The 17,070-nt window shown below is 42.2% G+C and overlaps 1 protein-coding gene across 2 annotated transcripts; it reads left to right on the top strand.

The window, feature by feature from the left end:
- Positions 1-826: 826 nt before the first annotated feature.
- spint2 (serine peptidase inhibitor, Kunitz type, 2) lies at positions 827-15,660 on the top strand. Of its 2 annotated transcripts, none has more exons than XM_064303485.1 (9): positions 827-1,433; positions 3,855-4,019; positions 10,297-10,365; positions 10,809-10,859; positions 11,615-11,776; positions 12,363-12,425; positions 12,626-12,796; positions 13,196-13,237; positions 13,466-15,660. In XM_064303485.1, exons 1-9 carry the CDS (start codon positions 1,073-1,075, stop codon positions 13,621-13,623), a joined length of 1,242 nt encoding a protein of 413 aa, XP_064159555.1. In that variant the 5' UTR covers positions 827-1,072; the 3' UTR covers positions 13,624-15,660. The 2 variants fall into 2 exon arrangements, with proteins under 2 accessions (XP_064159555.1, XP_064159553.1); XM_064303483.1 differs by having other exon boundaries at positions 10,791-10,859.
- The last annotated feature ends 1,410 nt before the right edge of the window (positions 15,661-17,070 follow it).

The following is a 17,070-nucleotide window of genomic DNA, read 5'->3' as shown; positions in this document are numbered from 1 at the left end:
ACTGTGGGGAGAGGGTATAGTGTGATCTATGTAGTGCTGCATGAAAAGTTGTTCTGAATGAGGAACTGATGTACAGTAATGGAGCTGTTGGGAGCATTCCAAACTCTGGGGGCTATGGTACTGAGTTTTTTTTAAATACAAGTGTCCCATTAATGTTTTAAATAAGACTTAATACTTGTTCATCTGCCACTTGGAAATGGATTATGTCATTGTCATTTAAAATTTTAAATTGTCATTGTCATTAGTGTTATAGAATTTTCCACCACAACAGTAGCACATCTATGTCAAAATGTTGATGTTTCTGCCATGAAAAGAATGTGTTTTTTGGGGTGGGGGGATAAAGCCTGAGAGAAACAGTGAACAACAAATCAAGGTAATAGACTGTAGAGTGCTAGTGCAATATCGTACTATGATATAGGACTCGCCGGCTGCCCTCTGGTGGCACCGTAAGAAATAGTCTTACCAGTGTTATAGGTAAGCAAATGTGGGGGAAAAGCTATGGAAATTAACTTATTCAGTCGACGTTCTGCAGATCAAACCAATAGGTCAGATGAATGTATTTCAGAAATCTTGTTTCCGCCATTGTACACGTGAATTTTGTTCATCACGTACAGTTTCCGCATCAGCAAAGGTATTCTGCACACGCCCAATACCTTTTTTATTATTGTTTTTTTATTTATTTTTTGATATGGTAGCAAGTAAATATTTAAAACTATTGTAGTAAATTTCAATAAACGTTAGAAATGTGTCTGGCGTTCTGGTAGTGATAAAGTTTGTTTTATTTCAACAGGAAGGGTAGGGAATAGGGAACTTGAGAACTGCGAAGTCAATCATGACGTCAAACGAGGAAGTAAGGGAACAGGTTATTGTTTTATTTGAAGGGAAGAATGCACCTGGCTGAACAAGACGAATCGAACATAAAGAGGAGGACAGACGGCATTCGTCAGACGCTGCAGTGCTCCCATCATCACGGTTGTGTTTTGATATAACGTGTGCTTTACGTTACCTTTGTGTAACAAGGGACTTGTAGGGGACGTTTTGTGTTTCAGTGCGACCAAGTGGAGTGTAAACAATGGCACAGTTGTGGTACATAGTTGTTTTCTGCGTTTTGGTCTCACCAACTGCGCGGGGACAGGTGGATCAAGAATGTTTCGGGGCTTTCGAAACTGCGGACGACCAGGGACTGGATTTTGACAGCGGGGCCAGCGTAGAGGGGCCCATCCGTAATGTTTCCGACCGCGAGGCCTGTTTGTCGGCTTGCTGTAACAAGGAAGACTGTCACCTGGCAATTGTGGGGATGCCGCAGGACGGACCGGCCCAGTGCTACCTCGTCAACTGTATGAAAGATGGGAACGACGTGTGCCGCATGCTGGGGCAGAAGGGTTCCACCGCTTACAAAAAGAGACCAAAAGCGAGAGCTGCGGACTCTACAGGTAACGACCCAGAGTGTTCTGCTCAGTCTTCCCGACAATGGAAACGATTCACGATGCGTGCTTCAAAACAGGATCTACCAACACCTGGTGCAGGTGATGGTGAATTCAGGAAGTTGTGCAAAACCTGTGGCGCAGTGAAAAAAATTTATTGATCGAAAGAGAAGAGTTGCCACTGTTTAACAGCGCGCGCGCGCACACACACAGCATATCTGTAAATGTAATTGCTTATGCACATCCGACTGCAAATGGTTGCTGTTTCTGTTCCATTTTATATGAGCGTATTGCGGTCACCTCACTGTTTCACTTAGAAACGATGGCGTTGGAACGACATTAATTTTCGCAAATGATTTAGTATTTAAAAAACTTTTGTTTTTAGTATAATACACTGTTTTTTACCACTTGGTTCACAATCAGCCAACGATGGCCATTTATTTACCTGGAATATTATCACTAAAAACTACACGAAGCTTTCAGCTTTCAAATTCTGGGTTGTGTAATAATCCAATGTTTCAAATGACGTACCCTTTTTTAGACTTCTACTGCTATGGGGACACGCGGTGCATTTCCCCATGAATTAGCTGTTTGCCACGAGATACTCGATAGAGTAGTTGTGTATGCGAAAGAGAATACAGTGCCGTTTATTGCGTCGTACAGTTTTTGTTGTCACTTTAGATGTTTGTGTTATCATAACCACACCCTTACCACCTCTTGCACAAATAGATCATCTGCTAGTCTAGCAGTTTAACTGGTGTAATCTCAAATCCTTTCAGATGGGGTGACACACATACATAGTGTATACAAGGGGTTTGCGTGTTTTCTAAGCATTAGGCCAATTAAGGAGTGAATAGAGTTTCTGTGACCCCCACCCCTCCTTTTGGGATTAAACAATTGAAAGAATGGGGATTAAAGTTTGATTTCAATGTGTGTCAGTTTGGGGACCACTGCCCTTTACCATCTTCTGAAGTGTTGACTGTAAGCAGTTATAACCTGTCATTTTGGCTGGGTATTGTGACAAATGTACCTTGTTAAGGATTGTTAGAAGAGTTTCAATGATACTGGGGGCAAGGGAGGAGGGTGTTGTTAAGGTGCTATTGAAGTTTGTGTAGGAAGCTGATTATTAACTTCTAAAAAAAAGTTAAAGAGGAGCATTATATGCAAATACCTTGAAGATATTAATTTAACCAAAGACTCAAAACCTTTGTTTTGAATTTTCTTGAAATTCCAGATGCAAGTGCTAGTTTCACATTATTTTATGATTTCTTATGGTGTCTTCTCCTCCTCATTCCTGTTCTTAATGAGCCCCACTCAAGTAGCTAGCTAACTACAAATACTAGGCTACTTCACCCCACCTTAGCCTGTTATAGAGTGTATGGATTTGGTAGTCATGACTGGTTGGCTTAGTGTATAGGTGCTTGTAGACTCTTTTTTGAAGCCCTCCAAGTCCTCTAGGATTCTGCAACCACAGATATTGGGTGGGAAAGAAAACACATTTTTATTTTTATTTATTTATTTTTAACCTCATTAAAGGTTTGCGTGAGTGGGTATTAGTTCAGCCAAATTTCCAGACAGCATCGTCCCAGGCTGTTGTATAGTTTCTTTCGTAATGATCCAATTTTATATAGATGACTGCTTACAGATTCAAGCCTTGCAACCTATGTGCTACTGGCCCAGCTCCTTAAGCCATTACACTGTACCACTGTGTGTTGTCCTTTGACATCCCCCATGCCCTTAGGAAGTCAGCTGTGTCTGTGTACACAGCTGTTTGGCAGCCATGTCCTATTCATGTCTATGAGCAAGACATGCTGGGATGCTGGCGTACTGCTTTTTTAGTTAACCCCAAGTTCTGGTCCTGGATAGGTATCAATTTACTCACAAACATGGTGTGGTAAGATTCAGTGGGTGGCTAAGGTTCTCCTTGGCTGTTTCCAAGCAGCGAACTGGTGAACTGATTGATAACCAGTCAGAAATGTCTTTATTGTGGGCTACCTGTAGGCAAAGACTGCATCCGGAGTCAGCCATTTTGTTGCAAGCGATGTGTGGAATGTGACATGCAAATCGTGAAAATGCAAGGTGCTATTAAGTATTCAAAATCCTACCTATGCATTTGAAAGCAACATGTGGCCTATCATTATAGACGTGTACATACCCAGAAGCACTGTGAGCAACCGTGTCATCCGTAGCTGACTACATTCCAGTGAGGGTATGTGCAACAGCACCATGAAACTACTCAGTTTTTCAGTTGTTTGAGTACTAAATGTGAGTCCTAGAAAGATGATATGGCTGGACTTATTAGGTACCCTTACCGATGCTGGCTTACTGATGTGATCTACAGTACAATCCTAGCTCCTTAATAACCTGTTAGACCACACTGGTGCCCTTGCCCACTTAACACTGAGCTGTGGCCCCTTCTCCTCCCCTCAGATAAGTGCAGTGCCCCTGCGGAGGTGGGTTCGTGCCGTGCCGCCTTCCCCCGGTTCTACTATAATGGCACCAGCTGCGAGCCGTTCATCTACGGAGGCTGCGAGGGCAACGGGAACAACTTTGAAACGGTCGAGGCCTGTAATGCGGCCTGCAACGGTACCTCAGGTAAGGGTGGCAGCCCTCACTCTGTGTGTGTTTATGCGTGTGTCTGTCTGCGTGCGTCTGTGTGTTTGTTGAGTAAAGAGAAGGACGAAAAATGGACATTTTGCTGGAATGTAAGTTAGTTAGCAATGTTCTTCCATTTTTTGTCACTGAATGCAAGCCCGTTCAAAGTCTATTCTGTGTTTGGAACAAATAACCCAAAAAGCAAAAATCGTAACTACAGTAGACCATTTGGTAATGCTATCTTTGAAATTAGTTTTGATATTACCACAGCTCCTTAAATAAAACTAGCTAAATGCTAAATAAATTACCATAAAATTTGACAACTTCATTTTTTTAATTAAATTTGTGACATTGTTAACAGGCGGGAAGTTGTGATGTCAGAGGGAGGAGATGACAGGAGGATGAGTACCACTGAAACTTCTTGAACTCTTCCTGGCTTGAAATCCCTCAATACTATTTATTTATGGAACAGCTGGACATAACATTCTATTTGTACCATTTCCTTGTTTTCCGTAGCTCAACTTTATTTGTAGCTTAAAGGGTAACTTTAGTTTTTTTCGACTTGGACAAATTTTTCCAAAATAGATAGCTGTGAGCTGTTATTGTTCCAAACTTTAATAATAATATTCATTTTAAAAATTGTTTTTCGCAGTAGTAACTGTTGCTTACTTGCACAGGGGCAGGCTGTATTTATGTGTGCAGGGGGGGTGTTGTTAGAGTTGTTCACTGCAGTAGCTTACCACACTATAGCCTGCCAGATGAAGGTCCATTACTGGTGCATGCTGGTCAGTTTGTAGTGCAACCAACCACAGTCAAAGTCTGTCTTTGTCATGCAAATGCAGTCGATGAAAACTGTGCTGTGTACTTCTACTTATTTTGTTATCACAACGAGCAAAGGCGCTTAACCTGCCAGTTATAGGCTTGTCACCAGCACCTTCCAGATTCCAGATCACAAAACTTCCTTGGCGGTGCGTCGCAAGCTTTTCTGCTTCTTGTAGATCTCACTGAGAACAATGTATGGTTCCACAAAAAAAAGTAGTCTGTCAACTGAAATGCCAAATGGCTGATAGAAAATTACGCAAATGAATGTCCCCTTCAGGCTATGCAGCATTATTTGCGTGGCCCCATTAGACTGTGTTGGAAAGCAGAGTGGAGCGGTGACAAGCTCCACAAAGAAAGCTGTGACAAAATTGTCATTTACTAAACCACAGGGTGGAAATAGCTCAGAAAATTGGGTCCAAGTCAAAAAAAGAAAAGTAATCCTTTAAATATGGCGTTTTACATTGTGAAAAATGTGTGTAAATTATAATTTTAATCCAATCAAGTGTGTGTGTGTGTAGCATGTAGCATGCATTTAGTGACTCCAATGAGTTCATCCATTTTTGTGCCATTGAAAAGAAGCACCTCTTTCCACCCCCCTGACCTTTGCTAAACTTGACCCATGCTCACAGAGCACTGTGGGATATGTTTCCTGTGCCGAGTCATGCTACAAACATGGCACACAGGCCAACACAAAACCCTTTGTCATACCAGGAAGCCGAGGAGGGCAACCTGTAAGAGAGGAACAGACGCTTGTATTTGCACTCCCTTTTTCCATTGTCGTAATGGTTTTTTTTTTTTTACTTTCTGTTGGGTTGGCTCCAAGCAGTTCTATACAGAGAGATGCGATCTGCGGCAGACTGTTGGTGTACACCCCTTTCAGTTAACCTGTTCTACCTGTTTAAGACTGTTTAGCCTTTGTCAGGCAGCACCACTGATTAACCAGCAAAGCTGTATGGCTGTAAAATCTCTGCTGATGGTTCCTTACTCAGTGAGAATATATTTTTATATATGAAAAAATATTCTGGGATGGACTGAGTAATATATTTGAATATATGAAGGCATTTTTTTCCATTTTTGCTTTATAGTGCATTCTGTTGGCTGTATTCCAATACAGGTAGGGGCCAGAAAAGGCAGAAACATTTGAGGAAAAGCATTCAATTCAATTGGATTTTATTTGTATTGTACTTTTTACAGAGATACTATCACAGAGGCTTGATGGGAAAGCAGGAAGTGGGAAAACTGTGAACACTCAAACAACAGTGTGTTTAAAAAAAAAAAAAAAAACTCCTTGGTGGGGAGAAATCTCCAGAAGAACCCAGCTATAGTGAGGGAGCCCACCCTCTGCTGGCTGGCCTGGTGTTAATAGTTTAATTTATGGTAAATGGTAATTGAAGGATTGAAAGCAGGTTGTTACCGTGTTAATTACGCAGTGAAAATGCCAGCACGCTGGGCAGGCCTGGGTGCCTCAAATTATAGCTAGTATGCCTATAAGGCCACATCTCAGTGACTTTTTTTTTTAACAGAAGGTGTGATTGTTTTGCATGTTTGGCTGGAGCTTGTGTGACAACTCTTGCTGTTTCACAAGGAACGGTCACTAAGGTGATATCTGCACTCTGAGATAAATATATCAACACAGGACAACCTACACCAGGATTGTTCTGTCCGAGTATTAGATGCATGGCTAAACAGGCAAATGACTCTGAATCAGGTGACTGCAAATTTCCGCCTAGGGAGTGAACAGGCAGTTTCGTCAAAATGGTCCTTTGAGAAACTCTGCAGAGCAGAATTCCACAGTGGAGTTTCAGGGCACAAACCACTCGTTACACCTGGCAATGTACAAGTCCAGCGGTGCAAGGAGCCCAGGCAATGGACTAATGGGCAGTGGAGAAATATGGTATGGTCAGATGAATCGGCATTTATTGGGGACGGGTGCACGTGTTGTGCGCCTCTTAAGAAGCTTGCAGTGTTTGGGTCTGTGAGTGAAAGGCTTCGGGGGTTCTGCAATGGTGTGTGGTCCTCCTCCTTGCATGGCTTGGGTCACTCAGTCCCTTAGAAGGCAAAGGCAATGCTAATGGCTGCTTTATTATTGTGAGTGGGGGGCTGCTGGGTGGCTGATACGGTTAAGTCACCACGCTGTGGTGCACGAATGGTCTCGGATCAAATCCGGACCACACTAGTGCTGACTGTGGCTTGTAGTCCCATAGGGTGACATGTAATAAGTGATTGGTTCGCCCAGGGTACAGGAGGTTTCAGTCGATTAGGGGTTTGAATTTCATTGCTCTCTGGCGAACCACGAGGTCCAATCAGGAGCCTGTTTAGCACCTGCCAAAAGCCGTACATGAGATGTCTTCCTCCGACTGAACCAAAAAAGGGAGCGTTAACGAACTGAGTCTGGTAACGCTCCCTTTTTTGGATGAGAACCACGGATGTCTCCACTCTCCCAAATCAGCTGTGGAAATCACATATGAACTTGACTAAAAATATTGCATTGGATATTCCAAATTAGGGTGGGAGTTGGACGTGTTCAGCACCACATTTGGTACCAAATTTATTTACTCACTGGTTTGATAAGCATGACAACAATATTTAGATCTCGTTCAGAATGCCACCCCTCACCAGATCTGAAACCAATCGAACATTTCTGGGGAATTCTGGAGAACATCTGAAACTGTTTTTCCCATGAATAAGGCACAAGTCAACTGACTTCATTGTGGAAGAATGGTGCTGCATCCCCCCCGCAGAATCCATGACGCTGGTAGATTCTGTGCCGTGCTGGATACTTGTTGTTCTGCCTGCGTTTGGTGGCCCAATGGCCTTTTAAGTAACTTCCGATTGGTGTTTCCATCTTTCTGGCCTCTGCCTGTATATCCTACTGAGACTAAAGAGAATAATGAAAATGGATGTATTCAGCATTTAAAATAAGTTTCTTATTTAATAAATGAGTCGGGGTTATGTCTTAATAAATTTGATATGTGTGCTTAAATTGTGAAAATAGAACAGCCTTGCTGTCTTTCTCTTATGATTGTCTGATAATGTTAAAACAGTTGAAAACATCTTTGTTAATGCTAAAAAAATATATATATGTTAGGATGGGTAAGAGTCGTATGGATTTTGTGGTGTAATTTTATTTTAAAAATGGCTTTAATGTTCATGTCTTGTTGGCTATCTATTAGGGATGTTGTTTTAGTCTTTTTTTTGTGAGCATCAGTTGTTCCTTTTCTGCTGTTTCTGTTGCCACCTTCCTTGGGGATTTGGAAAGTTCTGTTCTACTGTAATGAGCAAAAATTAAAGCTGCAAAGAACATTCACAACCTTGTTTGTGGTAGTATTACTGTGCCATATTTTAACTGCAAGTGAAACCTGTTGATCTGAAATGCTTTATCAAATGGGGCCATTAAGCAGTTGGTAATTTCTTATCCAGTCGCAAACTGCTCTAAAAGGAAAAATGTTTTTTTTTAAATCTTTATGGACAATAATATGAGAGATCGGAGCATTGCTGTTCAGTAAACCCCAACCCAAAAGCCTTCCTCCCGTACTGAGCATCCCAAAAGTGGAAGCAGGGGGTTCCCAGCCAGGCTGCGCAGCCCCCGCGGTCTGTGTCGGGACGCGCTGGCGAGGGGGTCGACCGCACAAGGCGTTCCGAGGAAATCGGGCGCGGGGACAAAATATAACTCCTGGCATCTTTTTGTCATTTTTTCCCCCCCTGTGACAAAGGATAAATGGCTAGACTTTCTGTCTCCTGGCCAAAGGCCTCGGAGGTCACGGACATCCACTGTAAATTTGTGGAAACCTCTGCCAGACGCCTCTTCCTTGCCAAAAGTCATCAGCACCCAACAGAGTGTCTCAGTTCCTGCTCCACAGGGCATCAATCCAACTGCTTCATATTTCCACATTTTCGTTAGAGGAAACTGTCCCCAATCAACAATATAATTTATACGTCACTAAAATGCTTCTGTAGGGGTTCCATGAAAAAAAAACTTGCGGGTATATGGTTGGACATATGAACCATTAAAATCTAAATTGTGGGTCCTTTGTACGTCCAACTGTAGACTTTCCCTGGGTTTATTTTTATTTATTTATTTAGTATTTTATTTTAAAATATGTTTTCAAAAGTTGAGTTATTGCCCAAGTTGCGCTTATCAAGGGCTGAAGGGCTGGTTGAACAAGATAACAAAATGGACAATAGATGATATTTTTTTTAAGCTTGTTTATGCCTGGACTGACATTGTATGATAAGCTGGGGCATGGTGTGTGTACAGAGTTAAAGAATATGTTGCAGTTTGAGCATACTTGAGTTGGGTGGAAGAACCAGTCCGGTGACCTCTCTAGGTTTGTGTTGCTGTTGGGGGTCATGTGACTGCCTGCGCCACATTCCTATTTGCACTTAAAGGTGTGGCTATGATGACATTATGCCAACAGGTGTGGTGTACCTTCTTTTGTTGGATTGTTGTTTGTTTCTCTTAGAAGTTCAACTCTTCAGTTACACTCTGTTCGGAATGAATTAATGAATTCATTTGATAATTAAAAAATGAGACTCTGATTAACAGACAGTAATCCATTAAAAAATAGTCAAGAAACGTAACAAAGCCAACAGCCTTATTTCCATTGCGGGCCTCTAACATTCAAACATGACATGAAACAATGTAACAGCTGTGCCTTGGACATATAACAGAACTGATTCTTCTTCAAAGTTCTCTACTGATTCCAATTACTACTCACTAATATATGGTCAGTTGCTGACCAATTTTGTTTTGGGATTTGCAGAAGCTGTGAAGATTGTTGTGCTTTCTCTCTGATGACTGTTTACAGAAATCACGTTTTTTTCAGTAGAGCTTTGACTGTTCTGGATGATTGCTCTATCGGATGTTGTGGGACTTTTGAAGAAACCGGTTTCATTCTTTTGGCTTTGCTCACTTTTATTTGTAATTCAAATGTCACTGAGTGAAGTATTAATACCCAGAATCTTCTACCCGCAAATCCAGTTCTCCAACTGGTCTTTAGAGCTTACCGCAGGGCTGTCCAGTCTAATCCAGAAAGGGCCATTGTGGGTGCAGGTTTTTGTTTTAGCCCAGAATTAAGACACTCAAACCTCATCATTGTTAATGGCATGTGGAGAGCAGTCTGTGGTTGGACTTTCTGGCCTTAAACAACCTGCTAAACCAATAAGTACTGTGTGTGTAGGACTCTGCTATCAAGAGAGGTGAGAAAAACAGCGAGAATAGTCCAACCAGAATTCATACCCACAGGGTCAATAAGGGCTTCTTGTGGAGAAATTTGAACTCAGTTTGCATTTCAAACCTTTCAAAGGGCCTTTAATTGTTTATGAAATGACAACCGACACATTATGTTGATGTTTACTCATGACAGTTAAGGTCTCTCTCTCTGTCTGTCTGTTTCTCTTTCTCTCCCTCCTTCCCTCTCTCACCCATGCTCTCTCTTGCTCTCCCTCTTTCTAGGTGCTGTGCAGTCTAATGAAATTCCCTCAGGCCCTGCTGCCAGGAGAATGGCCCCCGCTGACCTCAATGGTAGGTCACAAATACACATGGGCAGAATCAGTCTGACCAGAGTGACCTCACAGTACTGGGAGTCCAACCAGGTTAACCATACAGTACAATGAGCCTGGCAAGGTTAACGTTCTGGCACTATGAGCCAGACCAGGTTCACCCTCTGCCCAAACTCCAAGGGTCTGGTTTGCTAATAAACCTGTGGTCACTTAACTTCATATGACAAATAATGATCCAAGTTTTGGATAGGGCTGAAAGGATAAATAAAGAAGTGAGTTTCAAAGACAAAAAATATATAAAAAAGGAAGGAAAAAAAATACACAAGAAAATAAATGTTAACATGGCAACTTTAGTGCCATTCTATCAGGCAGCTAATGGGCCTGCTTCAGTATAGCTTCAGTAGATCATCAAGCCCAACTGACCAGCAAGACCTCTCCATTTTGCAGCCTCTGATGTGTTCCCAGCTGGCCCTTCTGAGTCTTCCCCCCGTGCCCTGACAGCAGAGGACTTTGCAGGCAAGTCATGAATTTACCTCAGGGCTGCCCATCCCTGCTCATGGAGATCTGCCATCCTGTAGGGTTTCACTCCAACCTGAACAAAGTACACATGATTCGGCAGCTAGGGATCTTTTTGAGCTTCTAATTGGTAGAGCCAGGTGTGCCAAATTGGGGTTGAAATGAAGACCTACAGTACGGATCTCCAGGAACATGGTTGGGTTAGCCTGCTTTACATGATCTTTCTTCCTCTCTCTCTACCTGTCAGATAATGCTCCGTTAGCATCAATGCTTTATTCCTGCATATTGCCACTGGATAGCAGTCATAGTATATTAGTTGGCTTGATGAGAAAAGTCTAGTAAAGTGTTGCATGCTATGCTTACCTCTCATCTGCCACCTCTACCTCCAAGTTTTTCCTCCTGTCATCCTCCTCCATGGTATGTTCCTCCTCATTCTTCTAGTGTTGCTCATTTTTATCTCTCTTCATACCTGTGGTATTACGACAGTCAGTGTTTATCATTTCATTCTCCTCCCTCATCTCCTCTCTCATTGTTATCAATGCCTAGCTCTTTTGCTCTCTCTCCCTCCTCTCTCTCTCCCCATCACTCTCTCAGTGAAATGCCTTCATGTTTCTCTCAAAACCATTGTCTTTTGTATTCGAAGCCATTGTCTCTGTGTAGCTTTGGCCCATGTGGAGGTGTGGCCATTTGGGTATATAATACCTCCTGAACTCACCCATTAACCGCACCCCTGACCCCCGCCCCCGTCCCCACAGAGCTCTGCCAGGCTGAGGTGAAGACTGGCCCCTGCCGCGCCTCCATTCCGCGGTTCTTTTATAACAGCACAGCCGGCACCTGCCAGAGCTTCATCTACGGGGGCTGCCGGGGGAACAACAACAATTACGGCAGCGCTGAGGAGTGCCAGACCACCTGCTCAGGTGCTCCCGGCCTCACCTGTTTGTGCATTTAGAGCCTGTCACTTCCTGTCTCACCAACCTATATGAGCCCATATATATAGAGCCCACACCCCACCTGTCTGTACATCTAGAGCCCACCCATCACCTGTCTGTACACCTATAGAGCCCACCCCTCACCTGTCTGTACACCTGGAGCCCTCACCCCACCTGTCTGTACACCTATAGAGCCCTCACCCCTCACCTGTCTGTACACCTGGAGCCCTCACCCCACCTGTCTGTACACCTGGAGCCCTCACCCCTCACCTGTCTGTATACCTGGAGCTCACACCCCACCTGTCTGTACACCTAGAGCTCACCCCTCACCTGTCTGTACACCTATAGAGCTCATTTAGAGCTCTATCTTGCTACATTCCCCTTACCTGTGCATTTGTTTGCTTTAGAACCACTGCCATCTTAACACAGAACTATTATCTTGTGTTACTTACCTGTGATCATGGGATAAGATTAATATTTGGCCTTATACTTTTATTCCCACAGGAACACAAACACCAACTATAAAGATGTGCTAAAGAAAGTCCATTGTATGTCTTTGTTCATCCTGTCATAGGGACAGCCACTCCCAGCTCCAGGAAGGCCCCTGAAGAAAATTCCAGTGGCAGCAAAAGCTCAGGTGCGCCCCCCTCTGGTGATATATGTGAATGTTGTTGAACACTTTCCCTAGATCATTTTTAGGCTGTTTAAAATGCTTTGGGTCTACATACGTGTTAGCTAGCTGAACAGGAACAGGGTTGCGTGGCAGGTACAAAGGTGTGCGCCTGAAACAGGGGTGTGGGTGTTTGGTAACCCGGAGTCTCCCTCCTCCGTGTTTAGAGTCTTGTGTAGAGAAGCAGGACACGGGACCCTGCCGCGCCGCCTTCCCCCGCTTCTACTTCGACCCCGCCTCCCAGTCCTGCCAACCTTTCATCTACGGGGGTTGCCAAGGAAACGGAAACCGCTTCCACACGGTGGAGGACTGCATGTCCCTATGCTCTGGGCAGGAAGGTAAGCAAGGAGGGAAAAAATGTCTCCTTCAGTTAAGAGACAACAAATGAGAGGGCTTCCACCTGACAGGTGTCAAAGGGTGCAAGGCTACACAAATTATCACTGCACAAATGCATGGTTTTAAATGATTTCTGATATGACACCGGCTGTTTTTTTAGACATTATATGAAAATATATTGCATATCTTCTATATGATTTGTAAGTTTTTAAGGAACTGTTTGTAGAGAGAGGAGTTGGTGGGAGAGGAATGAGGGGGAGATGAAGAGGGAGAGGTCAGGACCGGAGAGAGGGTGCGGGCAGGGCCCTTGTGTTTGGAATGTTTGTTAAGATGCTGTCTGTGAGGGAATCTGTGAGTCCCTCCCTCGGACCCTTGATAAAACATGACTGTCACTTTCACAGGGAGCGTGGCGAAGCACGATCATCCATCCAACCGGACCCCAGGTAACACCGTGGAAATGATTAGGGCCTGCTAATACATTGAATACATTAAGAAGTAGACATAATATTGCCACCCCGTAGCATTTATCTTTGTGGGGGGAGAAATGTCTTGCTTCATGTGGAAATGTATAGGAGATGTGGGTTTGCTTTCTCTGGGTGAGCCTTTGTCCTGCAGTGGGAAGTTCACGCGCTAGCGCGCGCACGCGCTCTCTCTCTCTCTCTCTCCTACAGCTTACATAATGGTGGGAACGCTGGCGGTTAGCGCGGCTGTGGCGCTGGCGGGCCTGATCCTGTTGGCGCTGAGGAAGACGAAATTCCCCCGCCGCTCCCGCGACGACAAGGAGGAGCTGCTGCCCGAGGACCAGCTGGCCACGGAGCAGAACGCCTAAGGGCCACGCCCGCTCGCAGACCCGGGACACCAAACACACCCCCAATCCAGAGCTATTTGGGCCATTCCAGACTCTTCCAGAAGCCGGACAGTGCAGCAATGTCCTGTTGGTGGTACACCTGGTAAGACCTGGAATTGCCCAAAACGCTGTGCGTTGAGATCGGTGTTTCTGTCCTGGCTGGTATGCCCTTTTGGCCCAGATTCGTTAAGCATAACCGTTTCCACTGTGCACAGACCAAATGCACAAAGCCTGGCTCACACGACCTGTGAAAGGTTATTCAGTTTTACCATTTCTCTTGTGGGAACTTTATTTTAATCATCAAATTAACTCTACTTTTGTTCAGATTAAAAATATATCACAGCTGTGTTTTTTCATGTTTCAGGGAGGGAAAAGTAGATAGATCCCTTCAATTTGAATACGCCCTCAATGAGGCAATAACACCATAAATTAGACATGATGTCAGCCTTTAATGGCAGCCTTAGTTCTAGGTTCTAAATGATCTTGTATCAAACATAACGGTGTGGCTTTGGTGATCACCAGGCAGACACAATCACATGTACAATTGAAATATTAAATAATTATAAAGCGAAGGTCAAAAGCAAATAGCGAAAGTAAATATTCACGGTAAAGACTAAAAGAAATATTAAAGGTCAAAGGCAAGAAAATTGAGTTTTTGGTGAAAAGTTTTTAAATTAGAATCATTTGCTAGAACATGAAATGTTTGAATTGCTTTAATTTACTCATCCAAGTGCAAATAGAAGAGATGGCGGGGCATTCCTCCTTCAATATGATGAAATAATCAATGGGTCAGCAGTGTCCATCACTATAGCAACATGTCTGTGCCTGCATCATTCTGAAGTTGGGAGGATCTTGATTAAAATGCTGGCATCCCATCATAGGCTGGAACTGACGAAACACATTTACATAAGCATTAGTAAAGTATGTCTTTGCTTAATTTTTGTTTCTTAATTTTTATTTTCATTTTCGGAACTGGTGCGAATAAACCGTGTGCATATTGAATAATGAGTGTTTTTGCAGTTATAGTTGGAGGGACACATTTATGACAGGGCTCTGTAAGGCTGCGATGCATAGTGATTCACTCCAGAATGTAAATGGACTGCAAATATGTTTTTGTTTTGCCCTTTTGTTCTCTTTTTTTAAGATAAGAAACATCCAGAAAATTGAAATAAAATTGAGCAGAATAAATGACAAGAAGGAAATACTTGTGTGCCTCGTCCACATGAACAGAATTTCCTGTGCAGCTCCACCCAAATTTGAAAAAAAAAAATTGTGTCTGTTGAATTTTTATAAGTCTCCATGAAGTAGGGGGTCATTATTACAATTTTACAGCTGCGTTTCTCTTTCAAAAAGGTTGAATGTGACATTTATTATTATAACAAGGTTTTATAGAAGAAGTCCTGGTGCATTGATGTACGTGTAATCATCTATTTTCTGAGAATATATATCTAATTTCTGAGAATATTCTAATTGATTGAATTTAATTTGTGACTGGAGAACCTTATGGGAAACATCAAGGGAATTCTTTGTGCAACCTGTTCTTACAAGATATAAATATTCTTTATATGTATATTTTGTATTCATTTGTATGTAGTTTTAAGTGATCTAAAATGACAGTAAAATATAATGAATAAACTTAGCCAGGCAGAGATTAATGTATACTGATAGAGGAGACCGATTTCATCAAATTACTCATTTATATGAAAGGCAAATTCAGTTCCTCTTTATGGGCATCTGTCCTCTACTGCTTATGGCACAAGGGTCTTCACACTGTCTTCTCCTCAAGATAAAAGGGGCATTTCCATTAAGCTGTAGCTTTAAGCAATGAAAGCAATTACAATGACATTTAATAAAATGCTTCTGATGGTTCAGACAGTTTGATTTATAATGTGAAATAACTTCTCTTTTTATGATTATTATTAGAATTAGGAACAGTTTAAGATTAATCTGTGAAATTAAATTTTGGAGTAATGAGTGTATTTTCTTGTAAATCATTAAAATAAACTCCTTTATAAACTATTAATGGTGTAGTTTATTTATTCCAAATAGCATGATCATTTATGGTTATTTAAGGTGATTAACTATAGACATTTAGATTCCCAGACTTTCAGTAAATCTGGATGTTCCTGCATGCAGTTCATCACAATTGTCCCCACCCAGGCTATTTTATTTATTTATTTTTATTTTTTTAACAAGATCAGTGAAGTGTGCGCTTAGCCACTAGAGGGCACCCACATACAATACATAAAGTATGGACCACACTAATGAATTCTTTAATATGACACGGTTACAGTTTTTTTACACAATGGCTGGAGTTTTAGTCTCAGCCAACTGATCGCGAATCAGTTGTTGTGGAACAAAAGTGTCCCCAAATCAAAACCACATTATATTACGGCATTTCCCAGATGCTCCTATCCAGAGAGACTTGCGCAGTTTAAATTTGTTCATAATGAATGCTTTTCTAAAGCAATTCAGGTTCCTTTGTAACAGTGGTGTCTGCCCTGAGTAAGAGCAGTAGTGTTGACACAAATGTCAACATTAAGTGTACGATACAAATGTCAGTTCCAGAATTTAAATACTGTGTGAAAAGTCTGTAATTAAGAACATAGAGAAGGATTCCAGAGGTGCTCTGCCATGTAATTTTTTTTTGGCTAGCAGCTGACCTCTTTTGGTTCTTTGCAACATTGCTTATGATATTTGGTTTTCAGTTATTAGTCAAATGTAAAAATTGGTGCAAAGCAAAACTGGCAGCTTTTATTTTCAGAAACTCAATGTTACAAGATGCTACAAAATGTCTGCTTCCGTTTTCTGTACGATGGTGCATGTTAAACATCCTGACACTTAGAAGTCGCATGTAATCTTTACTCATGCCCAATGACCTTTAACCTTTGATGCATTTTTATAGTTGTGCCTTTTTCATGCTAATGAAAATAGAGACATAAATTGAGTTTTTTATGAAGATTTTTCTTTTTTTTTAAGTGATTTATTGAGCTGATGCTTTGCCACTCAGGGTTTCATTAGGGTCTTGTTTGCTCTGTCATTGTTTGCTAAAGATGGCTGTTTGTCAGGAAGTCCAGGGAATTACCAGTTTTATTGTTTGCTCTAGTTTGCTGGAATCCCAGAGACGGGCACATATTGAAGAGTGTGATTTGTAAAGAGAATATTTTCACGCCTCACTAGCTGAAGGTATTTGAACACCTGCTCCGGTTCAAATCTAAATATTGAGCGCTAGAAGTACAGTCTGCTTTTGCTGTTACTAAAACTGGTAATGAAATGACTCCATTAGAAATGCTTACTGTTAGACCAAGTACCTACAGTATATATACAAAGTTTTGAAAACATGACAGATTATTGAAATGCACTGCAGTTTGGACCATACAAAAGTTCACGGCAACGGAACATTTTACAAGGCCTGGACTAAAACATTGG

The sequence above is a fragment of the Anguilla rostrata genome, chromosome 12 (assembly GCF_018555375.3).
Source record: "Anguilla rostrata isolate EN2019 chromosome 12, ASM1855537v3, whole genome shotgun sequence".
In the NCBI taxonomy this organism is placed as follows: domain Eukaryota; kingdom Metazoa; phylum Chordata; class Actinopteri; order Anguilliformes; family Anguillidae; genus Anguilla; species Anguilla rostrata.
Note: the sequence above shows the minus strand (reverse complement) of the source record. Positions and strands in the feature narration are given on the sequence as shown.